This window comes from Nipponia nippon, unplaced genomic scaffold (genome assembly GCF_047370975.1).
Source record: "Nipponia nippon isolate SJK-2023a ecotype South Korea unplaced genomic scaffold, ASM4737097v1 scaffold_10, whole genome shotgun sequence".
NCBI lineage: Eukaryota > Metazoa > Chordata > Aves > Pelecaniformes > Threskiornithidae > Nipponia > Nipponia nippon.
In genome coordinates this window covers 33,699,556-33,723,686 of record NW_028262291.1, presented here as the reverse complement: position 1 = coordinate 33,723,686, position 24,131 = coordinate 33,699,556, and the positions used below count along the sequence as shown (strand labels likewise).

Below are 24,131 nucleotides of genomic sequence, written 5' to 3'. Positions count from 1 at the left end.
TTTCCAACTCGTGCAGGCCCCCAGTGCTTTCAACCAGCGACGTGCTCCGCCTCAGAGCCCCCAGCAGTGGTAGGGGGGCCGTTCTGTTCTCCCCCTGACACAGCCGAGGAGACCTGAGGCCCAGCGAGGAGAAGTGACTTCTCCCTGCTCAGCGGGGAAGCGGGTGCTGGAGCACCACCATGGTCTGATGCCTCCTGTCTTCCATGTGTGTCTTCCCTCCTCAGAGCAACGTGCTTTGCCTTGATGTCAGTGGAGTTACCTAAGTGCGAACTGGGCGTGAGCTCACACTACAACACACTGGTTGTGCTGAAGGCACAAGGTCGTCCCACCCTTGGGAAGGAGAGGGAGGACACGGGTGTGGATATGCACACATGAGCACACCTCAGTGGCTGTGTATAAACACACGTGTACACACGGAGCTTCCATTTGGAGATGTGCCCCGGCGTGGCACGTGTCTGTTCAGGCAGAAAAACATCACTGCCCCAGTTCCTGCAGCTGTTTTTCTCTCTCAGGTTCTGGAGTTACTTCTGGTTGCAAAAATAGCACTGCTCAAGGCAGCCTTCCTGATAGGTGGAATAGTTTCCCCTTGAGAAGAAACTGGTGGAAATCCCCTCTCTTGAGACATTTTTAACTTTGCCAGAAAACGTACAATGGGAGTGACTGCTTTAACTAGTGAGCTGACTGGGATGAGCTAATGGGTTTTTCCATCTCTGGTGTCTAGTTCCAGGGCTTTCCATGAATTGCTGTCAGGACAGAAGAAGGCAACAGATTGCAACTGTGGGATCTGCTGTTTCAGCTCCACTGACACGTCATTCCCTCAGGACACCCAGTGACCTGGTTAATCTAGTTCTTTGCTTCTGACTTCTCCTCGTAAATGATTTATCAACTGGCGTGGATCCCTGTTTGCTTAAGGAGGCGTGTGACGACCTCTAGCAGACCGGCTGCACAAAGCTACAGCCTGCGTTTGGCACCCGGCTGCTGGTCCCAGCTCGTGACCCTTGGCATGGGGAGCAGAAGGACAGGGCTCCGGCGGAGCCTGGTGGCAAGGGCTGATGCAGGGAACTGTGGGTAGTGTTTACATGGCTCTGTGGAAAGCCCTGGTGACTAAGCCGTCAGCTCCTCAGTGAGGGCACTTGGAGGCCTGCCTCGGCCTGTCCTGACCCCCACGATACGGAGGTCCTGACTGGGCGGCCAGCTGCCGTGTTCGCTGTATACAGGCTGTGGGGTACGAGTCACGGGAAGCATCAGCTGTGCCAGTGTCAGCCTTCGGGTCCGTGTGCTCCACAGAAAAAAATAACATGAACGCCCACCACCTTGTCCGTCCTCACAAAGTAGCATTGGTGGCAATGACACCGGTGTCTGAACAAGATGCAGCGCTGGAGGTCTTTGTCATGCACACACCTAGGTCAATACATGTGACACCACACACTGAATCCTGCAGCTAAAAAGAAGATGGTACAGATCGAAACTCAAGCACTCGAGCCAAGCAGGTGAGGGATGATCCTGCAAGCTTTACATCCTGCCTTTGTACGTGAGGCTAGAGGAGCGTGGAAGGAGCTCAGATATTGCAAACTGGGCAACCCCCTAAAAAACTGTCTATGGGCAACTCCCTGCCTTCCCTCCAGGCCAGTTATTGCTGCTTCCTGCTCCGGTTGTTTCAAATCCAGTTATCTTGAGTTATGCCTGTTCTGGCAAATATGGTGCAGCAGAGGGGAGGTCCTGTTCCCGTCAATGCTGTATGCATGCCACAGATCACAGATTAGCATGGGAGGAATAGCTTAGATGAGCTGCTTGAGGCAGGTATTGGGAAGCTTACAACAGAGCTGTGTGATGATTAGAAATATAAAACTGTTTAACAAAATCTTCATTTTGGGAGATACAGGGCCATGCTGAATTTCCAGATGGCTGGAGGCTGTTTCATAGGGACAGCACCCAGCAGAAAGGGAAGCTGAGGAAGCCGACGCCAGCACCGGCCTGGACAGCCCCGGTCCCAAGAAGCACGGTGTCATGCCACCCAAGGGCCACACATCATCAGGCAGGGCTGGCTCAGGCTGCGGCAAGGAACCTGCAGCCACATGTAGGCAGAAGCATGGGGTGCGTTTTCTTCTCGCATAAGGGTGGATCTGGAGCAGCTTTCAGCTTCCTGGGACCTGAGATGTGTGAGGGCTAATCCCACCTCACCAGGAGCAGCCGTAGCTACCCTGTGGCTCAAAACCCAAAACTACGTCTCCAAGGACACCCACACCCCCTATGATATCCTAGTCATAGTTGAAGAGCAGAGAGGCAGGACAGGGAAAGAAAGGAAAGCTAGCAAGTTATCCTTAAATCATATTTCCAACCTTTTAATATGGGTGGACATATTTTAGGTATAACCTTCAATGTGAATTCCCAGGTGCTGGTAGATTTATATGTGGGTAACTCAGGGTTCAGGCTTAGTTTCAAGCCCAAACTTACAGAGTGTTCACACCACCTCTTCCGTACACAGTCTTGCTTCCAAACAGCAGAGAACAGCCTGGTCTGTGTAGAAACCATGTCCTTACCAGCAGCACAAGTACTCCTGGCTCAAACTCCTTGGCTTTGCAGACTCAAACACGTTTGCTGAGGACAGCACAGATGTAGAGTGATGCAAGTGCAAAACTCCCCAAAAGCATTCCCCTGTCCCTAGGGTGCTGAAACAAGAGACAAGATTTCTCATTGACCTCTTCTGTGGCAGGTGCACAGATTTAGCAACGGCACGTTAAAAAGAGCACCCAGAAACTCTTTGGCAGAGCAAGGGCTGGAACCTGCTTCCTCTCATCTCCAGTCTCCCAGGCTGGGGGAGGGATTGCTTCCAGGTGCCTGGCTTTGTTCTGGTCCTGGCAACACAAGGCCATTTTCTGGTCCGTTCTCTGTCTGTCCCAAAGGGGTTTTAGTTTGCATTTTTGACCACAACCAAACAGATATTTTCATTGAGCCGTTCACGCAGAAACCATTTTATTGAGCTGTTCTGGTTTTGGTGTGCTAAAATCACCCAGCTGGCAGAGCAGTTCAGTGCAAGACAGAGAGTAGTCACATACATACCTCTCAGCTGGGTCTTACCATAGGAGATCCTACCGGGATGCTCCAGTCAAGGCTACAGCTACCTGCCATGTAGTCAATGCTACAGCTACCTGCCATGTAGTTAAGGCAGCCTCCTTTACCACCACTGTTCTGGGAAGACTGGCTCAGAGTTAAGAGGCAGCTGATCCCAGTGTCCTGTCCAGGTACGCTGCCGATGAGGTTCACATTAAATCTGCTGGCAAGATCTAACAAGCTTGCATGCAGAAGGGCACAGTTATGGATGAATAGAAGTTAAGGGAATAATAACCTACTTTTCTTGGACCTGGTCCAGCATTCACTAAAGGGATTTCCATGAGCATTAGTAGGATTCAAATCAGACCATAAATTTCTTGCAAATTTTCTTCTGCTTTATTAAAGCGGAAAGAAAAACCTCCAAACTAAAAAACTATTTTAAAAGTTGTTTCCCCTTTTTCTTATATATTTATTCTCCTTTCTGCTCCTTCCTGGCACCAGGAAGAGTATGCCCCACCTCTGACAAGACTGTGATCTGACAACTGCCCATAACGTGAGAAGGGCATTCCTGAGCCCCCCAGCTTTGCTGGCGGTGGAGAACAACCGACTCGGCCCTGCTCCGCTTCAAGGCTCATCACTTGTACCGGGCACCGGCACGACAGAATTAGACACTGAGAGGTCGTTCTTCCTATCTTATTATCATCTCCCCAAACTATCAATTAAAAAAATGTCACATTTCTGTACCCTGTGGATGTCATCTGCCTTATTTGCACACCTTGTTCATGCAGGGTTGTGACACATGCTTCCCGCAAGTCATCTAGGGAGGAGTATTACAGGTATCGAGGCACTTAAAGATGCCGGCAGAGTGCCTAATTGGATTTCAAAAGGGCATTGCTCCTGCTGCCTTTTGATTTCAATGCAGGTTGGACACGTAAACCCCAGTTCCTGTCTCTAGGTACCAAACACCTCTGAAGTCTGGTTGACAGCCTCAGTCCCCTCTTAGACTATGGCACTTAGCTCTCAGGGTGTTGTGAGGATGGAAGAAGTAATGACTATGAGTTCTCAGGAAATATAGAAATGGGGTCAACTAAGTAAATTTTAAGTCAATTAGAAAGAAAGTCTATTGACACTTTCTGCTAACAGCCAGCTTTGATAGATTCCCATGATTCCCACTGCCAGCATCTCCATTCACGCAAGGAAATATTTATGACCCTTCTCCCTCGAAAGGCTGGTTTATCCCATTTAAAATAGAGAGAGCATGAAGATACATCTGTCAACATTAGGGACATTAACTAACTCTCCCTTTTTGTCCCCATGCTTAAAAAAGAAAAGAAGCATTCAAACCTTGAAGTGGAAAGTGAATCACAGAGTGGCTGTGGATGGGAGCCATTAAATGCCTGGCTGCATTTTTTTATTGAAACAATAAAGCAATTTGCCGTACAAATAGCTTTGGCAAAGTGGGGTTTAGGTTCTGTCGAAGCTCACAGCCCTATATCCCTAAAGGTCAAGTCGAGCAGCAAAGCCTTTGACCCTTCTGAGTGCTGAGGAGGCACTGGCTCTCACCCCAGGAGAGCTGCTGGCACATCAGGGAAAGCACACACCACATGGGTGCAAGCGCGAGGCCTGAAGGAGCTACCGCACCTCTGCTTTGATTGCCATGCAACTTCAGAAATGTCAGGGTCAATTCCCAGGTAACAATTCCTGGTCCATTACAGGCAAGTGCGGAGTCCAGAGGGAGGCAAATCCTCATTTTGAACAAGAAGAGAGAAAAAACCAAATCCAGTTTGTTTTCAATGCAGTCCTGACTGCCCGTAGGTTTTGGTCTGAACTACTGAAGTGTGAGGCCTGTCTTTATGCCCTGTTTTTGAAAGGAAGGCGTTTCTGTATTTTTCAGCATTTTGATGTGTGAGCAATAGGGCTGCCATCTAGAGGCCAAAGTGACTTTCCAGCACATTCCCTTGGACAGCAATGGCAGTGGCAATAACCTGCTCCTCTTGCTGCCTCCTTATAAAGGATTTCTCATTTCTAAATGAAATTGCTATAGTACAAAGCAATTCTCCATCCACATCTCTCATTTGAGAATTGCATATCCTGCCTTAATCAATCCAGCTTAATGGGCTATATAGATATGGATGTATCTGCCATAGGGATGAAGGACAGTATGAAACATGAGACAAAGCAGAGTCTTACAGAGATATTTGAGGGGCTCTGGGGAGCTCTAGGCTTCTGGGAGTGGTATTAAATGTGCGGGTTTGAAAGAGTTATAGCAGGGAGACTCGAGTATGGGAGAGGGCTTTTATGTTGCCTTCCTAGTCACATCAAGCTCTACAGGCACAGAGTGAGCATGATTTTCATCTGCTCATCTCATTGCCACTCCTCACTACTGCCACGCTTGGGAAGAGTTTGCTCTGGAAATGCCCCAGAACTGCATCTGTTTTGGCTCCGAATGTGCTTTTCTCCCATCCCTACAGCAATCTCATTCCTCTCTGACAACAAGCGGGGGGACCAGGTATACTGAGACCGGCAGCAAGCTCTGGCTACCTTCGCCTGGACACTGTCCTTCCCAACCTGCCCCTGACCTGAATGCTGCAAGCCAAACTGATCCAAACTCCCAGCAACTGGAACCAGTCTGAAACTTGTCTTGGTGGTTACAGCCTGTACAGAAAAGTCACATCTCAGCTCACGCTCCTTCCCCGTGGCTGCTCCTCTGCCTTGCTGCCTCATCTTCTCTCTCGTCTGGCTGAGGAATGGTATTGCCCCGTGCGTTTCCCTACAGCAGGCGTAGGAGTCATTTATACTGACAAATGTTAAAAGGAACCAGGCAGAGGACATTCATGGCAACCGATTGCTCTCCACAATGCCCCATGCTCATTTGAGGTGTGTTAAACCCTTCGACCTCCCACACACCTCGAGCAGCCGAGCAGGTTGAAGTGGAGCAGGAAAGTGAGGGTTGCACGGCGATACTCTGACCTTGCAGCTGGAGAGCCCCAATCAAATGCCCTCGCAAAGCACTTCAGTTTTGCTTGCACACTGCCTGCCCTGTGCCCTGAACCCGCTGCATTGCAAAATCCCCCGGTGATGTGACTAAGAGTCACACTCTGCAGCCTCGGCTTCAGTTTCTACCTCTCACAGCCCTGAAATGGAGACAGGGAAGCGTCAGATGCTTTCTGTTTTCCTTACCTAGGACTCTCTGACCACGGGTGTTTTTGAGTCCAAGGGGCTGGAGGGACCTTTCAGTCAATACTATCATCGCATGAGTGGCTAAATAAAAACAGATCTGAACCCAGCCAGCCCTGCTTACATCAAGGAAAGGGGAAGCGGCCGTTGACTCCAGCAAGCGCTAGCAAAGTTCTGCAAGAGGTGGCTAAAAATAGGGCTGCCCCCTACAACACTTCCGTCCTGCCTTTGACACGCTCGCAGCTTTCACATCCCATCGGCCTCGCTGTTTCCTTGTCGCAGGCTTGCCTCACGCCCCGGCGTCACGCAGCAGCCCTTCCTGCCTGCAGCCAGCCTCCGGAGCCTTGAAGTGCGGGCAGCTCCCTCCCACTCTGCTGTAAGCGGCTACTTCCCCTGCCCTCTTTACGTGTACCTCAGCTGTAAACGAGAAGTGGGGCAAGCCCCCAGTGACGATCTTGCCCTAAGAAGACACTAAAAGTCTCAGAGATACTGAAGACTGGAAAAACTTTCCACAGTGGCGTGTTTTCCCAGTAAATGAAATGATGGAAACTGTTTGCTTGAATACTCTGGGATAACATTCCCAAACACTGCCTTTCGATTTTGGTGCTTATTCTTGGAGAACTCGTAGCTGAAGATGGCCTGAACCTGCTTCTTGGAGTAAAAAGGAAAACAAGTGAACCCAGGATGTAGAGGAGGGGATGGGAAGGGGAACTCTTCTGTGTGCTCTGAGGCTCAGGGCTGGGATGTCCCTGCCCCTGGAGCCAGGGAGATGGCTGTTAGCAGGCCAGTGATACCGTGCAGATGTTGGATGATGGCACACGGAAGACGGAGGTGTGTTAACAATGTACTGGAGGAAGAGCAAGAGCGTTACCAGTTCTGCCAGTGCTCTTTGTGAGAACAGAGCTCAGAGCCGATGGCCATCACTGTTAAGCTAAGGAGAAAGGAATGAAGTGTGTTAACCCAGATGAAACGAAGACTGCTGAAAATGGCCTGTGCTGTTTGCCCAAGGTTTTCCAAATCCTGGGAAAGTAATGCTCTTGGGAAGTTGGGCTGATTGGGAGCTCGTTAGTGTTTCTATCTTCCCTGCTTTTCAGTCCAGCAGGTACCAGGAAGGGCAAGGCAGCACATGCTGGGCTCCTGGTAAAGACAAATAGGATCAGGGAAATCCAAGACCAGGGCTTTCCTGCCTTCTCTAGACCACAAGACGATTAAGCAACCTACCACCTTGTTGCCACGCTGCAGGAGCAAGGGTCCAGGCAGTCTGGGAGCTGATCCACTCCTCCAGGAGTTTGGAGTCTGGCTGTTCTAGACTTAAGCTCTCAAGCAGAGGGATCTGGTCTTGAAAGAGAAACACTTCAGGGCCCCCAATTCTGCTCCCAGGGGTGAATCAAGAAAAAGAGTCCCATGGCTGTAAAAGGACTGATGATGAGGGAGAGCTGGGCCCCTTCACTAGGGGTGGGGGACACCCTCCTGGGGTAGCTTCTATGGAGCCCTGACATTGGCAGAGGACTGGAGTGCGGAGAGGCTGCCTCGGGGAGTTGGCTTGGTAAGCGCCGGAGGTCTCCGGACTGGACCAGCGAAAGGCACACCTGGGGAAAGAGCCCCCAGCCAGCCCGCAGGGCAGCCTCCAGGGAATAATAGCCCTGTGACGAGGGCTGCGTCAGGGCACCGGGTGGTAAAGCATAACAGAAAAGCAATCCGCTCAGAAGTCACACCCAGACAGCAAGAAATTTTCTCCAGACCAAACCAAAAGCTGTTTGCTGAAGCCTCTTTGTCACCAGACTCCTTTGGAGGAGTGGCAGCATTCAGCATACACCTAACGCTGGCTTGGAAACAGGGCCACGGCGGGAGAAGGGTGCAGCCCCAGTTCTGGGTAGCTGCTGTGGGTACACGTGTGTGCGTGGGGGGGAGGATGCTGGGGGTGGGGGTGGCTGGTTCCTCAGCAGACAGTTTTATATTTCTCAGTCTAGTGCAGAAGAGAAGCATTTGTAAGCTCTTGCTATTTCTAAGCCTTTCTAACCGCTCTCCTCTCAAGACTAGCCTGTGAAGGTTTCCTGGGTGGTTGGTTTGTGGTTTTACCGTTGCAATTTAGTATCTGGATCTTAATTCAGCTTCTCCATCTCCCTCCCCTGCCCCACCAGTGGCCACAAAGGCGGGCAGCTGGGGCCGCTGGTGAAGCTGGGCCCCTGTGTCCCTCAGAAGCTGTTGCAGGGATTTGGGGAGCTACCCCGGGGCCGCAGGTGGGCTGGAGAAACAGGTCCGCAGCCCTTCGGGTCAGTCCTCATGGTGGCCCTCGTGACAGAGGGACTTCCAAGGGCTTGAGGCAGTGCCAGGGAGTCAGAGGGATGGGACACGGAAGATCTGCACCCACAGACACGGCTTCCAGCAGATCCTTTGAGAGAGCTGCACATGGCTCAGCTCCTCGGTTGATTTTTGAGGCACCCCCCCTGCTCCCCCCCCTCTTCGTTCTGCTGCCCTGGCAGGTGAGCGTGCCGGAAACCACAGAGGGGAGGAAGGCAGAGTTTCCAGTGCTCTAGTCAGGGGTGTTGTTATGGTTGTGTGTGTGTGTCTCTGTGTGTGTGCGTGGTTTCTTTTTTTCCACAAAGGCAATGGTTTGGGTCACCGGGGCTATTTTAAGATGGATTTTGCAAGTGTTTTCTAGAAAGGCGATTTCCTTGAGGCAGTGCTACAGCACCATCTGGTGGGGTCCCAGCCGACCTCCAGCAGAGAGGGGCTGCTCTTCTGCAAACGCCCTGAACGAGGGGGCTGCTCCAAGCGCAGGGTTACGGTGGTAATGAGGGGGCTGCCCCTTGGCAAGAGCTCTCAGAGAGCCGAACACTCTTTGAAAGCATAACCTGCTGCCATGCTGCGAGCCGTCCTGGGCCTCGTTTGCTTCACATGATCTATCTGACGCTAACGCTTCCCTCTGCGATGGCATTGCAGCTGGCACGCTAGTGCCCTGCGATCTCATTGCCTACGTACCGGACAAACCCCGCTGTTACGCACCATCGTGGCGAAGGAGTGTGTGGGGCAGCTTTAGACCAAACCCAAGACAGCACTGGCTGCTACGTAACGCTGCAACTCTTCCCTTGTGAGTACAAGCATAAACCACGTTTTCTTTTTCCGCATACAGCTATTACAGTTGTTCAGGTAGTATAGACAAATGTAGGGTAGGAAAGTGCACAGTGCAGGTTTGCAAGGTCTTAGCCGAGGTAAGTAATTTCACTCGTAGTTTGCAAGGGGGTTGCTGAGAGATTTGGGGGTCTCAAAAGTTATATACTGAGTATCATCCATTCTCACTGGGAAATACAGCACAGTGGGATCATTTTGGTGTTCAAGAATAAGAGACACGAGCTACTGCACTAGAAGTAGTTCAGGAGAGTATGGGAGACCATCCAAGACCATCAGAGAGGCCATCCAAGTGCCAGAACTGGGAAAAGGTAAAGCAAATTGAAACAAATGGAGGGCAGGTGTGGGCAGAAAGCTCGCAGCAAGCTTTTTGACAAACCTGGAAGACCAGTCTACATGATCAGCAGTGTTCTTGTACAGTGCTAGAAATAGGCTGTGACAATTTGAAGGAAAAGAACAAGGAAGCTTTTTAAACATATAAGAAAACTTGGTTTTTTTAAGCACATCACTTTTCAGTTAGGCATTCACAGGAACTGGCAGTGATGCAGGGAACATGGCAATGGCCATGTGTGTAAGAAACAGCAGAGCCGCTTGCTTATACTTTTTGTTAAAGAGCCAATGTGATCTGAAGCTTTACTGGGAAAAAGACATAGAAGGAACAAAGCCAAGTGCAACCACAAACAACACTTCAGGCTGAAGCACTAGATGTTGTGTTTAGCTCCAGCTCTGGTACATTCTATCTTTGGCCAGAGGCATGGAAGGGCTAGGCTGTCTAGAGAGGCCAGATTCTGATTCCCTGGTGGTTGGTACCAGCAGAAGGACAGATTGCCCCTGGCCTAGGCAGGCACAGTCTGCTGCCCCTTTTGGAGAGCTCTGGCTGGAATGCTGCTGGCCTGGACTCCTGATGTCCCCAGGCACTTAGAAAAATCTCAACCAGAAGTGATGGTGCTGAGTAGGGCCTAGACCCACAGTCCCATTCATTGAGTTTGAGGAATAATTCTTTCACCTGCAAATGTGAAATGCAAAGACTTCATCCAGTTTCCTTCCTTTCCCTGTATATCTTTTCCTTACTTCCCTTTCCTGTCATTGCAGTGCCAGCATCTGCTATAACACCTTCACCCTACCCCCAACTAAAATCTGGCTCGAATTTTAATATCAGTTTGAGGTACCTCTGCTTTCAAGGCTCTACAGTGGAAGCATTTTCAGATTTTAATGACTTCAGTTATACCTAAGGGTGCTCACTTCCATTAAAAGTGTGACCTGCTACATCTTACCTCTGTGAACCACAAAGCAATATCCACGGGCCTCTGAGACGCGAGGAGAAATCAGTTGCCTTAGAACACCAGAGAGCTGGCTGTTGTGTACAACAAATCCAGCGTGCATGTAGGATCCTGCTGAACCTGATCTGAGAGTCTCCAGTGATGCATCACACCTACCTACACACATACAGAGCAGTTCTTGGTCTGAACTGAAACATCCACTCTAGGCATATTGATCTGGATCTTTCCAGCTCACCTTGCCACTGCTAAATGCCCACAGAGTGCAAGCATTTTCTAGAGCGGAAGAGGAGAGAACAGGGAGAGAAGACATCAATCCCTGGTTACAGGGAAAAGCCATCACACAACACAAAAGTATCATTCATTACCAGTAAAACTCTGTCTTTTATTTTAAGCCCTTTATTAATCTTGAAGAGCAGGTTTTACCATACACTCTCCTCCTCTCCCTCATCACTCCCTCGTGGTCCTAGGCCCAGCAAATCAATAGCAGTGATTGTCCTTTGAACATCTTGAGACTACCCAGACATACAGAGCTGCCACTAGCTAGTATTTCACTACGGCATATAATTTGGCCTTGTTTCTAACCCAGGCCCCCAGCCTGTTAACCCCTGCACTTTCCTCTTGGTGCTGACTTTATCCAAGGCCTGAACGGCTCCCTTGCGTGAAGCCAGTGTTTCTGCTGTATCTCCTCCTTTAAGCTGACATGCATAGAGCACTCTGCTTGTGCCGCTCCCCCGGCTATAGCCCTCTGCCAGGCATAACTGTTAGCTAATCAGGGTTACTGTCCTAGTAAATCACCCCCAGGGTGAAAGGCTAACAACTCTCTTGCAGGTTTGCAAAGAGAGCGGGTGGAGGGGTAACTGATTGCAGGGCTGGTAAAGTGGGAAACACGCCTTCAGGAGCTGTACACACAGAGCATTGAGTCTTCCAGCAAACAATGGCTAAGGAGGGGGAACGAAGGAAACAGACTGGAAATTGCATGCTTCCAAAACCCTTGTAAGAAAATGAACGCCACTTAGGAAGTGTACAGCACACAGCTCTGCGATTAGGGTGCAGCAGGAGGAGCAGGCAGAGCTGAGAACTTCCCACCTCAGAACTCATCGTCCTTGACCCTCCCTGCTAGAGCGATGGCGGAGCACTGCGGGTACAGATCCCGGGGCATTCCTTCCTGCTCGGAAGCATGCTGCTACTTCACCTCATTTTTGAAAGAGAAACTTTTGCTCTCCTGAGAGAAACCAAAACCCTTCCGAGCCCGTTTCATGGCTGCAGAGGCAGCAAGTACAGCCACCAGATGGCACGAGTCAGAGCTCAACCTGCTCAGTGAGGGGCCCTGGCCTGGCTGCGGGCACATTCCTCCTCCTGACCGCTCTTCTTTTGCCACCGCAGGTGAACACCCCGCCGCTTGCTTTCCTTTTCTCACCTGTAAAGCAGAGATGTGATGTGGCCAAGTGTAATGAAGTTTATCTTCACAAACTGCTGGGATACCCTTGGATGAAGAGCCCTGTGTTAAATTGACAAAAATGTAATTAAGTGCCATACACATCACAGAAAATACACTCTTATTTTTGGGGTGGGATGTAGTCAGTTGCCGAAATGCAACTAATTGCAGTGCTCAACTTCCAGCTGTGCCCTGTGCTGCAAGCAGTTGCATGCTGTAGCATAAGGCTTCTGCTGGGAGGAAAATGTCCTGTGGTAAGAGAAGCACAAGAAATCCTGGACAGAAGGAGAGTGATAGTGTTCTGTTTGGACACTGACTGCTTGGAGAATAGAATAGAAGGATAAAGTTAGGAAAAAGAGGATACTTGGGTTTGTGAGGGAGGCAAACAGAAGGATCACAGGGGAGTTATATCCCAGGTCATAATTTCACTTCTTCCCTCCCAGAGAGGACGAGAAAAAGCAGTATTGCAGGAGACCCCAAAGTACCCACTTTTTGGGATGTAATTGAATGGGCTTCTGGAGGATCAGATGAGCATCAGAGCTGGCACAAGACAAGGGGCAGGCACAGGGACGGTAGCTTGTCTTGCCAGCAGCAAGCTGCTAGATCATCCTAGCCATATTGTCCAACTGCACTCCCAAGGCACAAGTGGAACCTTTGAATCCAATACAAATTTAACATTTGTATTGCCTTATGTCACCTCCATTTGCTGAGGAGAAATTTGTGAGAACTGCTCTTCAAGGATCAGGTTAGCAGAATAAAGGTAGGAGTAATGACAGATTTACTTGTAGATGCATCATGACTTCAGATCTTTGTTCCTTTCAGCTTTGCAGGGCTGGGGCAGAAGCTTTCTGCCAGTTGGAAGGGATGATTCCCAGCTTTCTCATGGAAAGTGTCAGATGTTGGAACATGCTGCCTGTAAAAGATATGACTTTAATACATTAAAGAAGTCTATTTATGGTTATTTTAAAGTGGAGCTTACATTCCTGTGCTCTGTGAAGTTGGAACTAAGGCACTTGATATGGATAAATAATTTGTTCCACCGCAGTCTAAAAATGTTCTATTTTTAAAATAATCTGCTTTCTGAAATACATTAATAGTTCAGCCAAGTTTCAGACTATAATGTGTTCCCTAAAGAGTCTGCCAAGCAAGTCTATGCCTACTAACCAAGATGCCTACCTGACTCGTACATACTATCTCCTCACAGGAACACAGGTACGACTTCAGTTTTCTTTAGACCTTTTGCTCTTAAGGAGAACACCAAATATTTTTAAGCAAAACAGACAAGGACACGTTCCCCAATTTGTTTCTCTCCAGATCACATGCTGGAGGAAACCTCTAAATTTGAACTGTTGTCATGAGTACAAAGGTTGTATTCTCCTCTGTGGTCTCTCTATACCAATCTTTCACACTGAAACTGCCACCTGGAACACCCTCTTGTCCTTCTTTTTCCCTTCCCGGCTTCTATCTACCCCAGTCCCTCATCTTACCTCTCAAGACTTTTCTACACTTGCAGACAACCAAGCAAGTATTTTATTCAGGCTGCTGAACTGTCCTTTTAACCCCTCTGCACCAACTCATATGCCCTAAAACTACGAATTCCAGATTGGGTTTGCTCCAAGTTGAAGTCAGACATGACCAACTTAGAGTGGCACAATGAATTGTCCTTCATCAAAGCAATTAAGTGTACACAGTTGTAGCTCATTTTACACGTCAGGCAAAGACAAAACTTTAAACCCCAATGAAAAATGTCGTTTTCACTTCCAGCTCTATCCTGTGCCAAACAGGGCTGTGCTGCCCTGAAACCTGCTTAAAATTGTTAGGACTTCCTGATATGAGAGTCTTGAGGTTTGGTTTCATTTTGGTTTGGTTTTTTTTTTCCTAAAGGCAAAAAAAAATCCAATCTGATATTCATAGTCTGTCCCCTTTAAGAAAAAATAATTTTAAAAAAAGTGGTGACACAGCAGGAAATGGGGGGGGTTCAGACCACCCTTCCGCCTTCTTCCCCACGTACTTTAAGGGCTTAAGCTTTTTTGACACGGAAGAAGCTATGGGAAAAACGTCACGTGCACAATAAATAAAAATTTGGGCTTCAAAATCTATTATTTCTTCAGGCACTGAAATTAACATACCAAAAGAAACAACTAAGAACTGAGTAACCAGGGACTCAACCTCTCTTTTAAGAAAACTGTTTTTAGCTGCTAAAGATTCCTATCCTTGCCCTTCAAATAAATATTGAGAAAGCTGCCAAGTTCACATCTACCATAAACAAATCTTTCCCCAGAGAAAGACCAGATTTAATATTCTTAGTATTTGAAAAGCTCACCTTTTCCTCACCTAAACACCTTTGTATATCTTAGGGGAACAAAGAGCCACTGCTTGCCACCTTGAAAAACATGTAAAAAAATTAGTGAGACGTCTATTTCCGTCATGTCACATTGCACTGGTAACACCACCCTACAATCTGCAGTCCTTAGGTACCTGTTGCTACATTTAGAAACCAGTACTACAGTTAACTTGGATGCAGCTGTGCTGGCAAAGATGTTTAAACTGCTACTATGCCAGCACAGAAAAGAAATACTGTCATAGGTGTTTCTACACTAAACCACTATCAGTTCAATCATACAATTTAAAATAAGTTTAAAAAAAAAAAGTACTTCTAACCAGTATTAATAGCAACACAAATCTATGGGTAGACCAGGCTTTGGGTTCAGAAATAAGCTGTATGTATTTATGGCTGCAATCACAACATATATAAACTTGCTTATAACCTCAAGGTGTTTGGGGGGGAGGGGGAGGCTGGTTCTTGGTCTATATTCACCTTACTGTTGCCACGGCTGACTGAATCAACAGAAAATCATGGAAGGGAAATTATGCTGTACAATGAAGAATCAAGAATTAATAAAATTCACAAGATCTACATTAGCTCTGTATTTAAACAATTTGCAAGGTAAGCATGCTGCAGTCAGAAGCACTCAAGGTCTCTGATACTGCACTTGCCAATCTCAAAGGTACTAGGCCAGGCAGTGGACAAGGAGGTGTCACACAAATCTGTCTGCAAGGACTACAGAAAGACTACTATTTGCCCTCCATTCAAACAGCCACTTATGGCCATGACAGTAAAATCCTATCTTGTTCTCCTATTAGTCAGTGTCTGGTTACTTACATGTCATAACCGGTTTCTAGTTTACATTTTGCTTGCTTCCATATGGGTACACCTTCAAATAAATTTCCTTGTGATCATGTTTGCAAGACTGTACAAAGTGAACAACAGCAACAGTAACATTACTAAACAAAACTGCAAAGTAAGCCAGAAAAAGGTTTTATTTTATTAGGAATGGTACATTTAAACACACGTAAGACTTTGGAATTAATTTACATATTTTTCAAAAAATGGTTCCCTTCCTTAACGATACAGAAGTTAAAAAAATCTAATTCCAAATTATAAGAACGAACAGTATTTGCAGTGGAAATTTCTATTAATCAAAACAACTGTGCATTCAGGAGATTTAAAGAAATTATCCTCTTTACGCTTTAACATGATTAACTTTTCCTGTCACATCTGACTACACTTTTCCTGGGATTTTTTTGCTGCTGTCATTACTAAAATAACCTTCATTTCCATCAAGACTATTGCTAGTCATACACACATTATTCAGTATCATACTTCTGGGTTTCAAAGCTATGTCACTTTTATAAACATCAAAAACATGGACATGCATATTGACATTTCTGTGCAGTTTTATGGAGTCACTTGTCAAATAAGGCCTCTACATACAATACCACATACTAGTGAATTACTGGAAAATTATTATAATGGATCCCCAATAATCCTGACATCTGGATGGTATGTCTCATTTTAACAGGAAATTCCAGCTTTCATTACTGCTTAACATTGTATTGATTCACTATCCAAATGAGCAATATTCGACTGACCAATGTGTATTCCTGAAAGTTTGTTGCAAATTAAGCATGTTACCAAGGTCATTTAAAGCTGGAACTTAAAACAGCCTGGTAAGCCAAGCAACAGGGAAAACTCTAAACTAAATTCAGCTGGTCCATTCATTCTCACACAGAAAAAGTAGCCACAGAACCTTAAAGGAATATAATCTATACTTCCTGTTCTCGGACTTAATACCAAGGACAAAAGCTAACATAGTATTTTGGAAGTCAAAGGCCTTGGAGGTGGAGGGGAAAGTGGAGGGCAAGAGAGGGAGAAAGCAGCATATTGTCTCATCCCATTACCTCAGCATTATGTGTACATAATATATCTATGATAGAAATGTTTACTAATAGCAGGGGAAAAAAATAAAAACGACTTCCCACTCCAGACTTCACTGAAAGGAGAAAGCTGACAGCCCCTCCTCACAGAGATGGCCTATTTGATGACAGGCACTTTGGCAATGTAAGAGGAGGTTACCCTTTCATCATGTTAACTCTTCCCCTCCCAGTTCTCATATATAATTTGTCTCAAGTCTTCAAGAAACTTGAATCAAATTAAATGCATTAATACACCTCTAAGAGCAGGTTAACTACGGCTATGAGCAGAGCTCGACCTAGAACGAGATTTCCTTTTAGAAGAAGAGGGAGATGGGGAAGAAGCTAGCAAGCTGGAGCGGTGGCTTTTCTGGGAGTAACTCTTTTTAGGTGTACGACTACGAGAACGAGACCGGGATCGAGATCGGGACCGGGATCGAGAACGAGACCTGGATCTGGACCTTGATCTTGACCTGGACCGGCTGTCCGATCTGGAAGATCCTGTAGACCTGGACCTGCTGCGAGATCTTGAGTAACTCCTTGATCGAGATCTGCTTCTAGAGAAACACAATTAAAAGCTGTAGTCTCACCTCCTACTAAATTTAAAATACTCGATTTAAATTCTCCACTACTTTGTATGCACAGCACATCCATCTGAACATCTGAATGCGCTATGCACAGCATTCAGTTATTTGAGAGTGCTGCTAGATTCCTGTTATGCTCCATTACAACATCATCCTCTCAGGCCAAGGCTAGCAGGAACTGCTAGCCTTGACATTCTCTGCTAGCTTGGCAAAACATGAACTGCCTAATAAAAGATGCCTTCCCCCTGCCCCTGCCGGGAGGAGACAAACAAGTTTTAGCCATTTATCAAGAAAAGCACAGAAATGAAAATTCGTACCTATGGTATTTATTCTCTCTAGAAATGCCCATGTAAATTAGTTAGGGTTTCTTTCAAGATGCTAAAAAAGTCTCTAAAGGCATGGAACACCAGCACACTTTAAGGCCTAAGAGTTTAACACCTTCTCTAGTTATGCATCATTTTTCATGAAAAGAAATGGATTTATATTTAAGAGAGACAACAAAAGAGCTCCAACTAACCTGTTTTTTTAATGACTAAATGGCAGAACTGCTTTGGGAATAATGCAAGCAAGCTAACTGTTTTTCTTTTATTCTTATGAAAAGGCTGGCTTTCACAACTATTTGAGAGACATTTCACAGGACTGTGAAGCAGCTTTCCATTAAATTAAAATGCTCTTAATACCAAAATTCATGGTTTTTTTTAAAAAGTCCTTTCATTCAAATATCAAGTTTTCTCTTAAAATAAAAAAATCTCCTTACTCTCATTCAAGTGTGTTCTATTTACTCTGTTTTCAGCAAGTTAGTTCTTATCTAAATCTGTTTACACTGCTAGAAAGTGGTCTGTGAGGTGATATTTAGCTTGGGGCCAAAGAATTGGACAATAAAACTCTGGCATCAATACTACCCAAATCCATGCCCTCAGCAGAATTTTATCAGGTCAGGTGACATACCTATGCCTTCTGTGATCTTCAGTCAGTTTAATTCTGCGTCCATTCAGCTCAGTGCCATCCAATTTTTCCAGTGCACTCTTCATATCACTGTAAGACGCAAATTCCACAACCCTGTATACCATCAGAAAAAAAAGAAAAAGTTTCAGAGAAACTGAAAAAGCAAGGACAAGGAGTCTGGGCCTTTTTCAATCTTTTGATTCACAGCTTGATGTTTTATCTTCTGAAAGCTAATTTTTAAATTGGTTAACAGGAAAATATGACATTAACAGTCCTAGTCATCCATACTTTTCACATCTTCTTAAACATTACCAGAACTGTCATCTGCAATGAGATGGAGAAAATCCAGGAAGCTACACAAACCTGCACCAGATGAGGAAATATGTTTCAGTCCTCCACTAAATTGCATTCTAAAGCTGTCCAAGAAACAAAATAAACTTCCAGACTATCCTGCCCTATTTATACTTTTAACAGTGAACAGAAAAATCTGCTTTATTTTTTTTAATTTGTTTTCCCCTCAAAAAAAGTTTAACTTGCATTTGCTTGCAGTGGCCCTAGAGCACTGTTTTGCCAGCACAGACACTCTATTCATACTTCCCTCTCTCCTGCTTTGTCGTGCAGGACCTTTGTAGTCTGCAGAATTAAGAATGGAGAGCAGGCAGCTAGGTATTCCCTGTGGAGATTGGTTATGTTCATTTCCTATGACTGTTGAACAAGTGCAAAGCAGCCACAGACAAGCGGTATTTTAGCCTCAGGAATCAGATCATAAATGATTATACCTAAATAACTCTAAGTTAAAGACAGCAGACTCACCCTTTCATGGTAAAGAGTGGAGACTAAGTTCAACACCACTCTGAACTCCTACTTACCGACTGTTTGTTTGTGGGTTTTTTTTGGGTTTTTTTAACATCTAAGCTACACCATAGATTTATGTTTCATTTCTTTTATATTACAAGGATAATCTTGCCTTTAACAGTTTTAGTTATGATACAGATTTAGACACGAAATGAACTCACCCTTCATTCCTGTTGTTTCTGTGTGCATCCACATAGGTGACCTCCCCTGCCTTTCTCATGACATCTTTTAAGTCCTGCAGCAGAAGTTAACATTTTAGCCTTAAACAGGACACAAATGAGTCAGCTAGCAGTAAGAAATACCCCCCTAAAACTTTCTTTGCTAAAACTGCTTAATGCTTTTATATTTATATATATAAATACATATAATTTAGAAAAAAGTTTCTGAAACAGCCTATGTAATAGCAGCTGCACATAGAAAGGATCCCTCATTTTTACAACTACAGTGAATAAAATATTGCTTTTAAATAATCCTGCATCCCAAAACCAGCTGTTATGAAAACACAATGCAATACTTAAAATACCAACATATGCACTGAAATCAGAACTATAACAGATGAAAAGCAACGTAGTATTAAATGCAAATTTTCATGACTAACACCCCAGTTAAATGACAATCCAATATATGTAGACAAATTCATTCTATATGCTCACCTCCCACAACTTCACAGCAAAATTAAAAGCAAAAAGGTATATTACTATATAATTAATAATTTTACAAAGGGGAAAAAAAAGTCTTATATTTCACTTGAATATGTGTCACACTACAGTGCCACGTCAATAGGCACCCTTGTCTTTAACTTAATAGAGGCTAAACGCGCAGACACTGTAAAATTACTTGCTCAGCAACAGGATAAAGTACAAACAAATAATGTAAAAGGTCACTAAAAAGCTGAACATTTGTATAAGTTAAAGCAGTACTTTTACCAAACAGTATCTGGTATTTTATAATCCCAGACTACTTACCGCAACATGCCACAAGTGGCAGATGAGATAAGAGGGTACCTTAAGCAAAGAGTTGCTTGTCCAATACCTAGCTGGCCAAGAGGAACTCTCTTACATGAGAAAGGCAGAGTGATGGCTGATAGCAATATGCTTCACGGAGGTACCAGAGGCCCTGAAAGCACTGGACATAGTCTCCAGTCTCCAGAAGTGGCTAAAGAACCCGAGGATGATCTGTGCTAGCCAATCGAGATCAAACCCAGGCAAACCAAGATCTAGATCGCCAAAAAACAGGAGTGTCATAGGAACCAAAAGGAAAATTCAGAACAGGCCAAACCCTAGAATTTCAGCCACTAGAAAACCCCCAAATCTTTGGTTCTTTTTCCTCCACACAAGAAAAATGAGGGTTAACCAAATCAAGGTTGTTAGAAGAGGTTCAAAATGCACTTGGTTAGAAATATGCTTAAGGAAGAAAAGACTACAAAACAAAAAGCCAAGAAAAACTTTAGAACATTTGCGACAGAACATAAGAAGGCTTAGTTTTATCTAATCTTTTAATTAAAATTCAATACTTCGATTTTAAAAACTGACATATGCAAACTAGTAGATATTTTCCTTGTTTCACATGTGCTTAACACAAAGAAACCTTAATAACAAATGAAAAATGGGCCCTACAGCACCATTAAAAGTAATACTTCAACCTCACTATGTTTATCCCAATTTAGAAATGAAGAACAAAATTTTGGCTCTGCTCAAGTCAATGACAGCTTAACCAGACCAGGACTGGTAAGTCAAAAGGAAGTTAGAAAATGTTAATCTACATAAGTATTTCCTAATTCAATAACTTTAGGCTTTAAAATTGAGGCCCCCACAGACTTGTCACACTATCCGCTGAATCCTAAGGATCATCATCATGAAATATCATTTGTAATAGTAATGTCAACATGATTAAGATGCCAATCTTATGGCTCAAAAGAGTAAGCGTGCATGTATTATAAATGCTCAACAGAGTATTTGCTATTATAAGGGGAATGTTTTAAAGTTATCTGGTTTCACTTAAGATAAAATTTGACTTTTCCACTGGTTAAGTTTACTGTTCTGGTTCACCTTAAACAGCACAAGAATACCCTGTTGCCCTTAGCAGCAAAAGAAAATAAGGTGTAGGACAACCATAAATAAGAAAAACACATATTTAAAACTACATCTTGATGTAACACAGTTCTACTTTTCCCAACTGCTTGAAAATTCACAGATACTGAAGAACTAATGAGGGTTGTTGGAAAGCTCTGAACATGCAGAAATATATGTTTGCTAAAATAAGGAGATTTCCGATAGTTTGTGTACTACTTAGAGATGACATTTTCTATTAACAATATAGTCAACAATTTGAGGAAACGGATCTGAATACAAATTTTATTTATGGTTTGGGTTTTTGTTTTTCCAAATATCCCAACACAATAACTTTTAAAGGAGACAAAAGTTCTCAAAGCATGGGGATCTGCACACACCAAAGATGAAATAGTGCGCGTAAGTTTTAAAGCAAGGCTCCATATCGATTGTGCTTGCTAGAAGCTCAGGGATTAGAAAGGAAGAATAATGCCACTACTGTTAATGTATTAGCTACTTTAATCTGTTGTGTAAGTAGCATAGTTAAAAGAAATTAAAACACAATAGCCATATCAAAGCAGTACAGCTTCAAAACTAAATGAGGCTTGCATATGAATGTTAGCTTCAAATGATTTCTATTTAGGCAGGTATCAAGAAGTCAAGTCTCTTATGCTAACATCGTATATTTAAGAGAGTCATTAAAACATTTAATTAGAATCCTAAAGATTTATCAGCATGAAATCTGAATTGGGTGGGCTTCAGTCTAAAATGGTAAGTACATATAAAGCCATTATAAATATTCACAAATAAAAGAAAGTTACAGAAATGTTAAAATTTTTTTTCCAAGTTACGAATTTAACACTAAACAGGATTATGGGATTCACCCTCCTTAACGCTCCATTCTAGCTTACTTCTCTGGTCCCTACTGTTGTTTCCAAGCGCTGTGTTTTATAACAATCTCTTCATATACATAACTGCATAGCATACCCGGAAGATATTTTGATGAAATGCACTTGCTCATCACATCAACTCAGAAGTTGTTTTTTTTAGTTACTCAATAATTAACACAACTGTACAATTATGAACCTTTTGAACCTGTCACGCAGAAAATAAACAAACCTAGTTCAACCGTTTATCTGCATGGACTGTACCCAAGCTCTTACGAAACACATCAGCGGAGCTCCAGGCAAGACAAACAGCCTCCTCATGTGGATTTAGCTGCAAGACCAAGGCTCTGAACATTCAACATGTTCTACTGCATCTTTCAGTACGCTAATTAAAGTCTCTTTATTCAAATACAAAGGTTAATGAACAAGACTAAACTCCACTACTCGCTCACCTTTTATAAATAGCATCTGGTGCTATGCCCTTAAAAAGTAAACTTTCTATAGACTGTATGCTATGCAGAACGCAACCAAAGGAATTGACTATATGGTTATTCTGTTAAAAGTCAGCTAAAAATTAGCAAAACGTTAGCAAGGAGTGAAAAAAAAAATAAGAAAGGTGGTAGGAAAGCTTCAAAAGACAATTACTGAAAGTTTGGAGTTTTTTAAAAATATCTACAGTAAGAATATTTTACACAGTAGCTTTCTTAAGATTCCCTTTACTAATGACCAGACTTCTCAGTCGTGCATCATGTCACAAAAATATTTTGCAAAACATCAGAAAAGACCATAAATTTCACTCAAAACAAAGGCATGCACTTCCAGGTGTAACAATGCAAAAGGATGACATAGTTTGAATGGATGCTATGCTTCAATAATTTAGAAACAATCTAGAGTCTTCAAAAGTTTTATGAGTTGGTAAACACAAGTAAGCAAGAATCAGTTCCCAGCTACAAAATCTAGTTATAGAACTATTTGCACAGCTGTGAAACAAAAGACTTCTTTAAGTGTCTGAATGCTAATTTTTAGCAATCACTGAAGCTTTTTTCCTTATTTTTTATTCAGGTTAAATATTTATGATGGCTTTATTAAGAAATTAGGCTGAGAGCAGTCTACTTACAGGGTAGGAAAATAAGGTGTAAAAAAAGATGTTAACTCACCTGCCAGCTGATACGAGATGAAAGGTTTTCAACTATGATCCTGTGTTCAGTACGAACAGGAGGTCCATACCGGCTAGAAGAGTTCAGAGGAAAGAAAAAGGAAAATATCTCCAGTGTAAGGAATTTAGAACTTAAGAAATCTGATGTTTTCTATAGTTTGCTGAGTGTTTAAGTATTTTCCTTGTTGCTGGACTGCAGATTTGATTCTCCCTAGTCAAGAAGAGTCCACTACAAAAGAGCTGCTACAAGGGGATTAAAAAGGATTTTGATGAAGAACTTTATATCAAGGCAGTCAATACAGCTGCCATTTTTTCTAGATACACTGAAATAAGTGCCTAGTAGAATGAAAATAATGTAAAGAGAATTATTTTAATTTTGGTATTTGACAGGCTTGGCTCACACATACAGTTTTGAGAATATTCATGTAAAGGGCAATTTTAATTTTTTTTTTTTAGTTGGTAGGATAAATTCTGCTTCATGTCAGGGAGATAGAAGGCATAATTTAAAGGCATCTTAGCTCATGCTTGTAAATTCCAAATCACTTGTTAGTATTTATAAATGCCACCATGACCTATACGAGATATTTCTGTGGAAATATTCTTATTTTAGTAAAATGAGAGCTAGATAACTGACTGCCCTGAAATAACTGTGGCAGTTTACAGTTCCTGAATGAAAGCCAATGTTTTTCACTTAACCAAAAATTAAAGACCCTCCCAAACATGAAAATGTGGCTTGAAAACGTTCATACAGAAGACATCTGGAAAGAATACTGCCCTTGCAGGTCATTTCTGTTCCCAGTCCTAGTCATTCTGAATCCAAAGGGATCTGAGAACTATGGAAAAAGGTATGCCAGCCTTTTGATAAGTAATGCAAGGTTCTAGCAACGGCACTACTTTGTACTACTGCAAAAAGATTGAAGAATCAAGAACACTGACCTTAGAGAAAATTATTCTCATCTTCTCCTCCCACAGAAACATAATCCTAAATTGTGCGTATTGATTTGTACACTGAAGCATAGGCAATTTCATTTCAGTGCATACCTCAAAGTGTCCCAATTTTTTTCAGAACATCCAGATCTTCCGGGCATTTAAACAGAGGTCCCAGAGTCCCAAAACTGGCAGGCTGAGTCTCATTTTTCCATTATTGCAAACCGCAGTCTCTTCCTGTCTGGCATCGGCAGTCTGACGTCATGAACATGACTACAACGTCAGATGCCCACGACCTTCAATCACACTTCCTACTTTAAAAGTCCACTTTTAGCCTGGACCTCGGACCAATTATACCGCATCAAGGTTACTGCCACTAAAGAAAAAATAATCTAATTAGCAT

The 24,131-nt window shown here is 44.0% G+C and overlaps 1 protein-coding gene across 13 annotated transcripts in view; it reads right to left on the bottom strand.

The window, feature by feature from the left end:
• Positions 1–2,650: 2,650 nt before the first annotated feature.
• LOC104020308 (serine/arginine-rich splicing factor 5) overlaps positions 2,651–24,131 on the bottom strand; it is a 29,567-nt gene continuing 8,086 nt past the window's right edge. For 4 of the 13 annotated variants that reach the window (XM_087746490.1, XM_087746489.1, XM_087746495.1 and 1 more), the window contains 4 exons: positions 22,803–22,875; positions 18,872–18,945; positions 17,859–17,969; positions 15,376–16,883 (listed from right to left, as the gene is read on the bottom strand). In XM_087746490.1, the coding sequence (XP_087602616.1) occupies positions 16,598–16,883; positions 17,859–17,969; positions 18,872–18,945; positions 22,803–22,875 (544 nt within the window). In that variant the 3' untranslated portion in view covers positions 15,376–16,597. The other 9 variants (XR_015702010.1, XR_015702013.1, XR_015702011.1 and 6 more) reach the window with 9 other exon arrangements.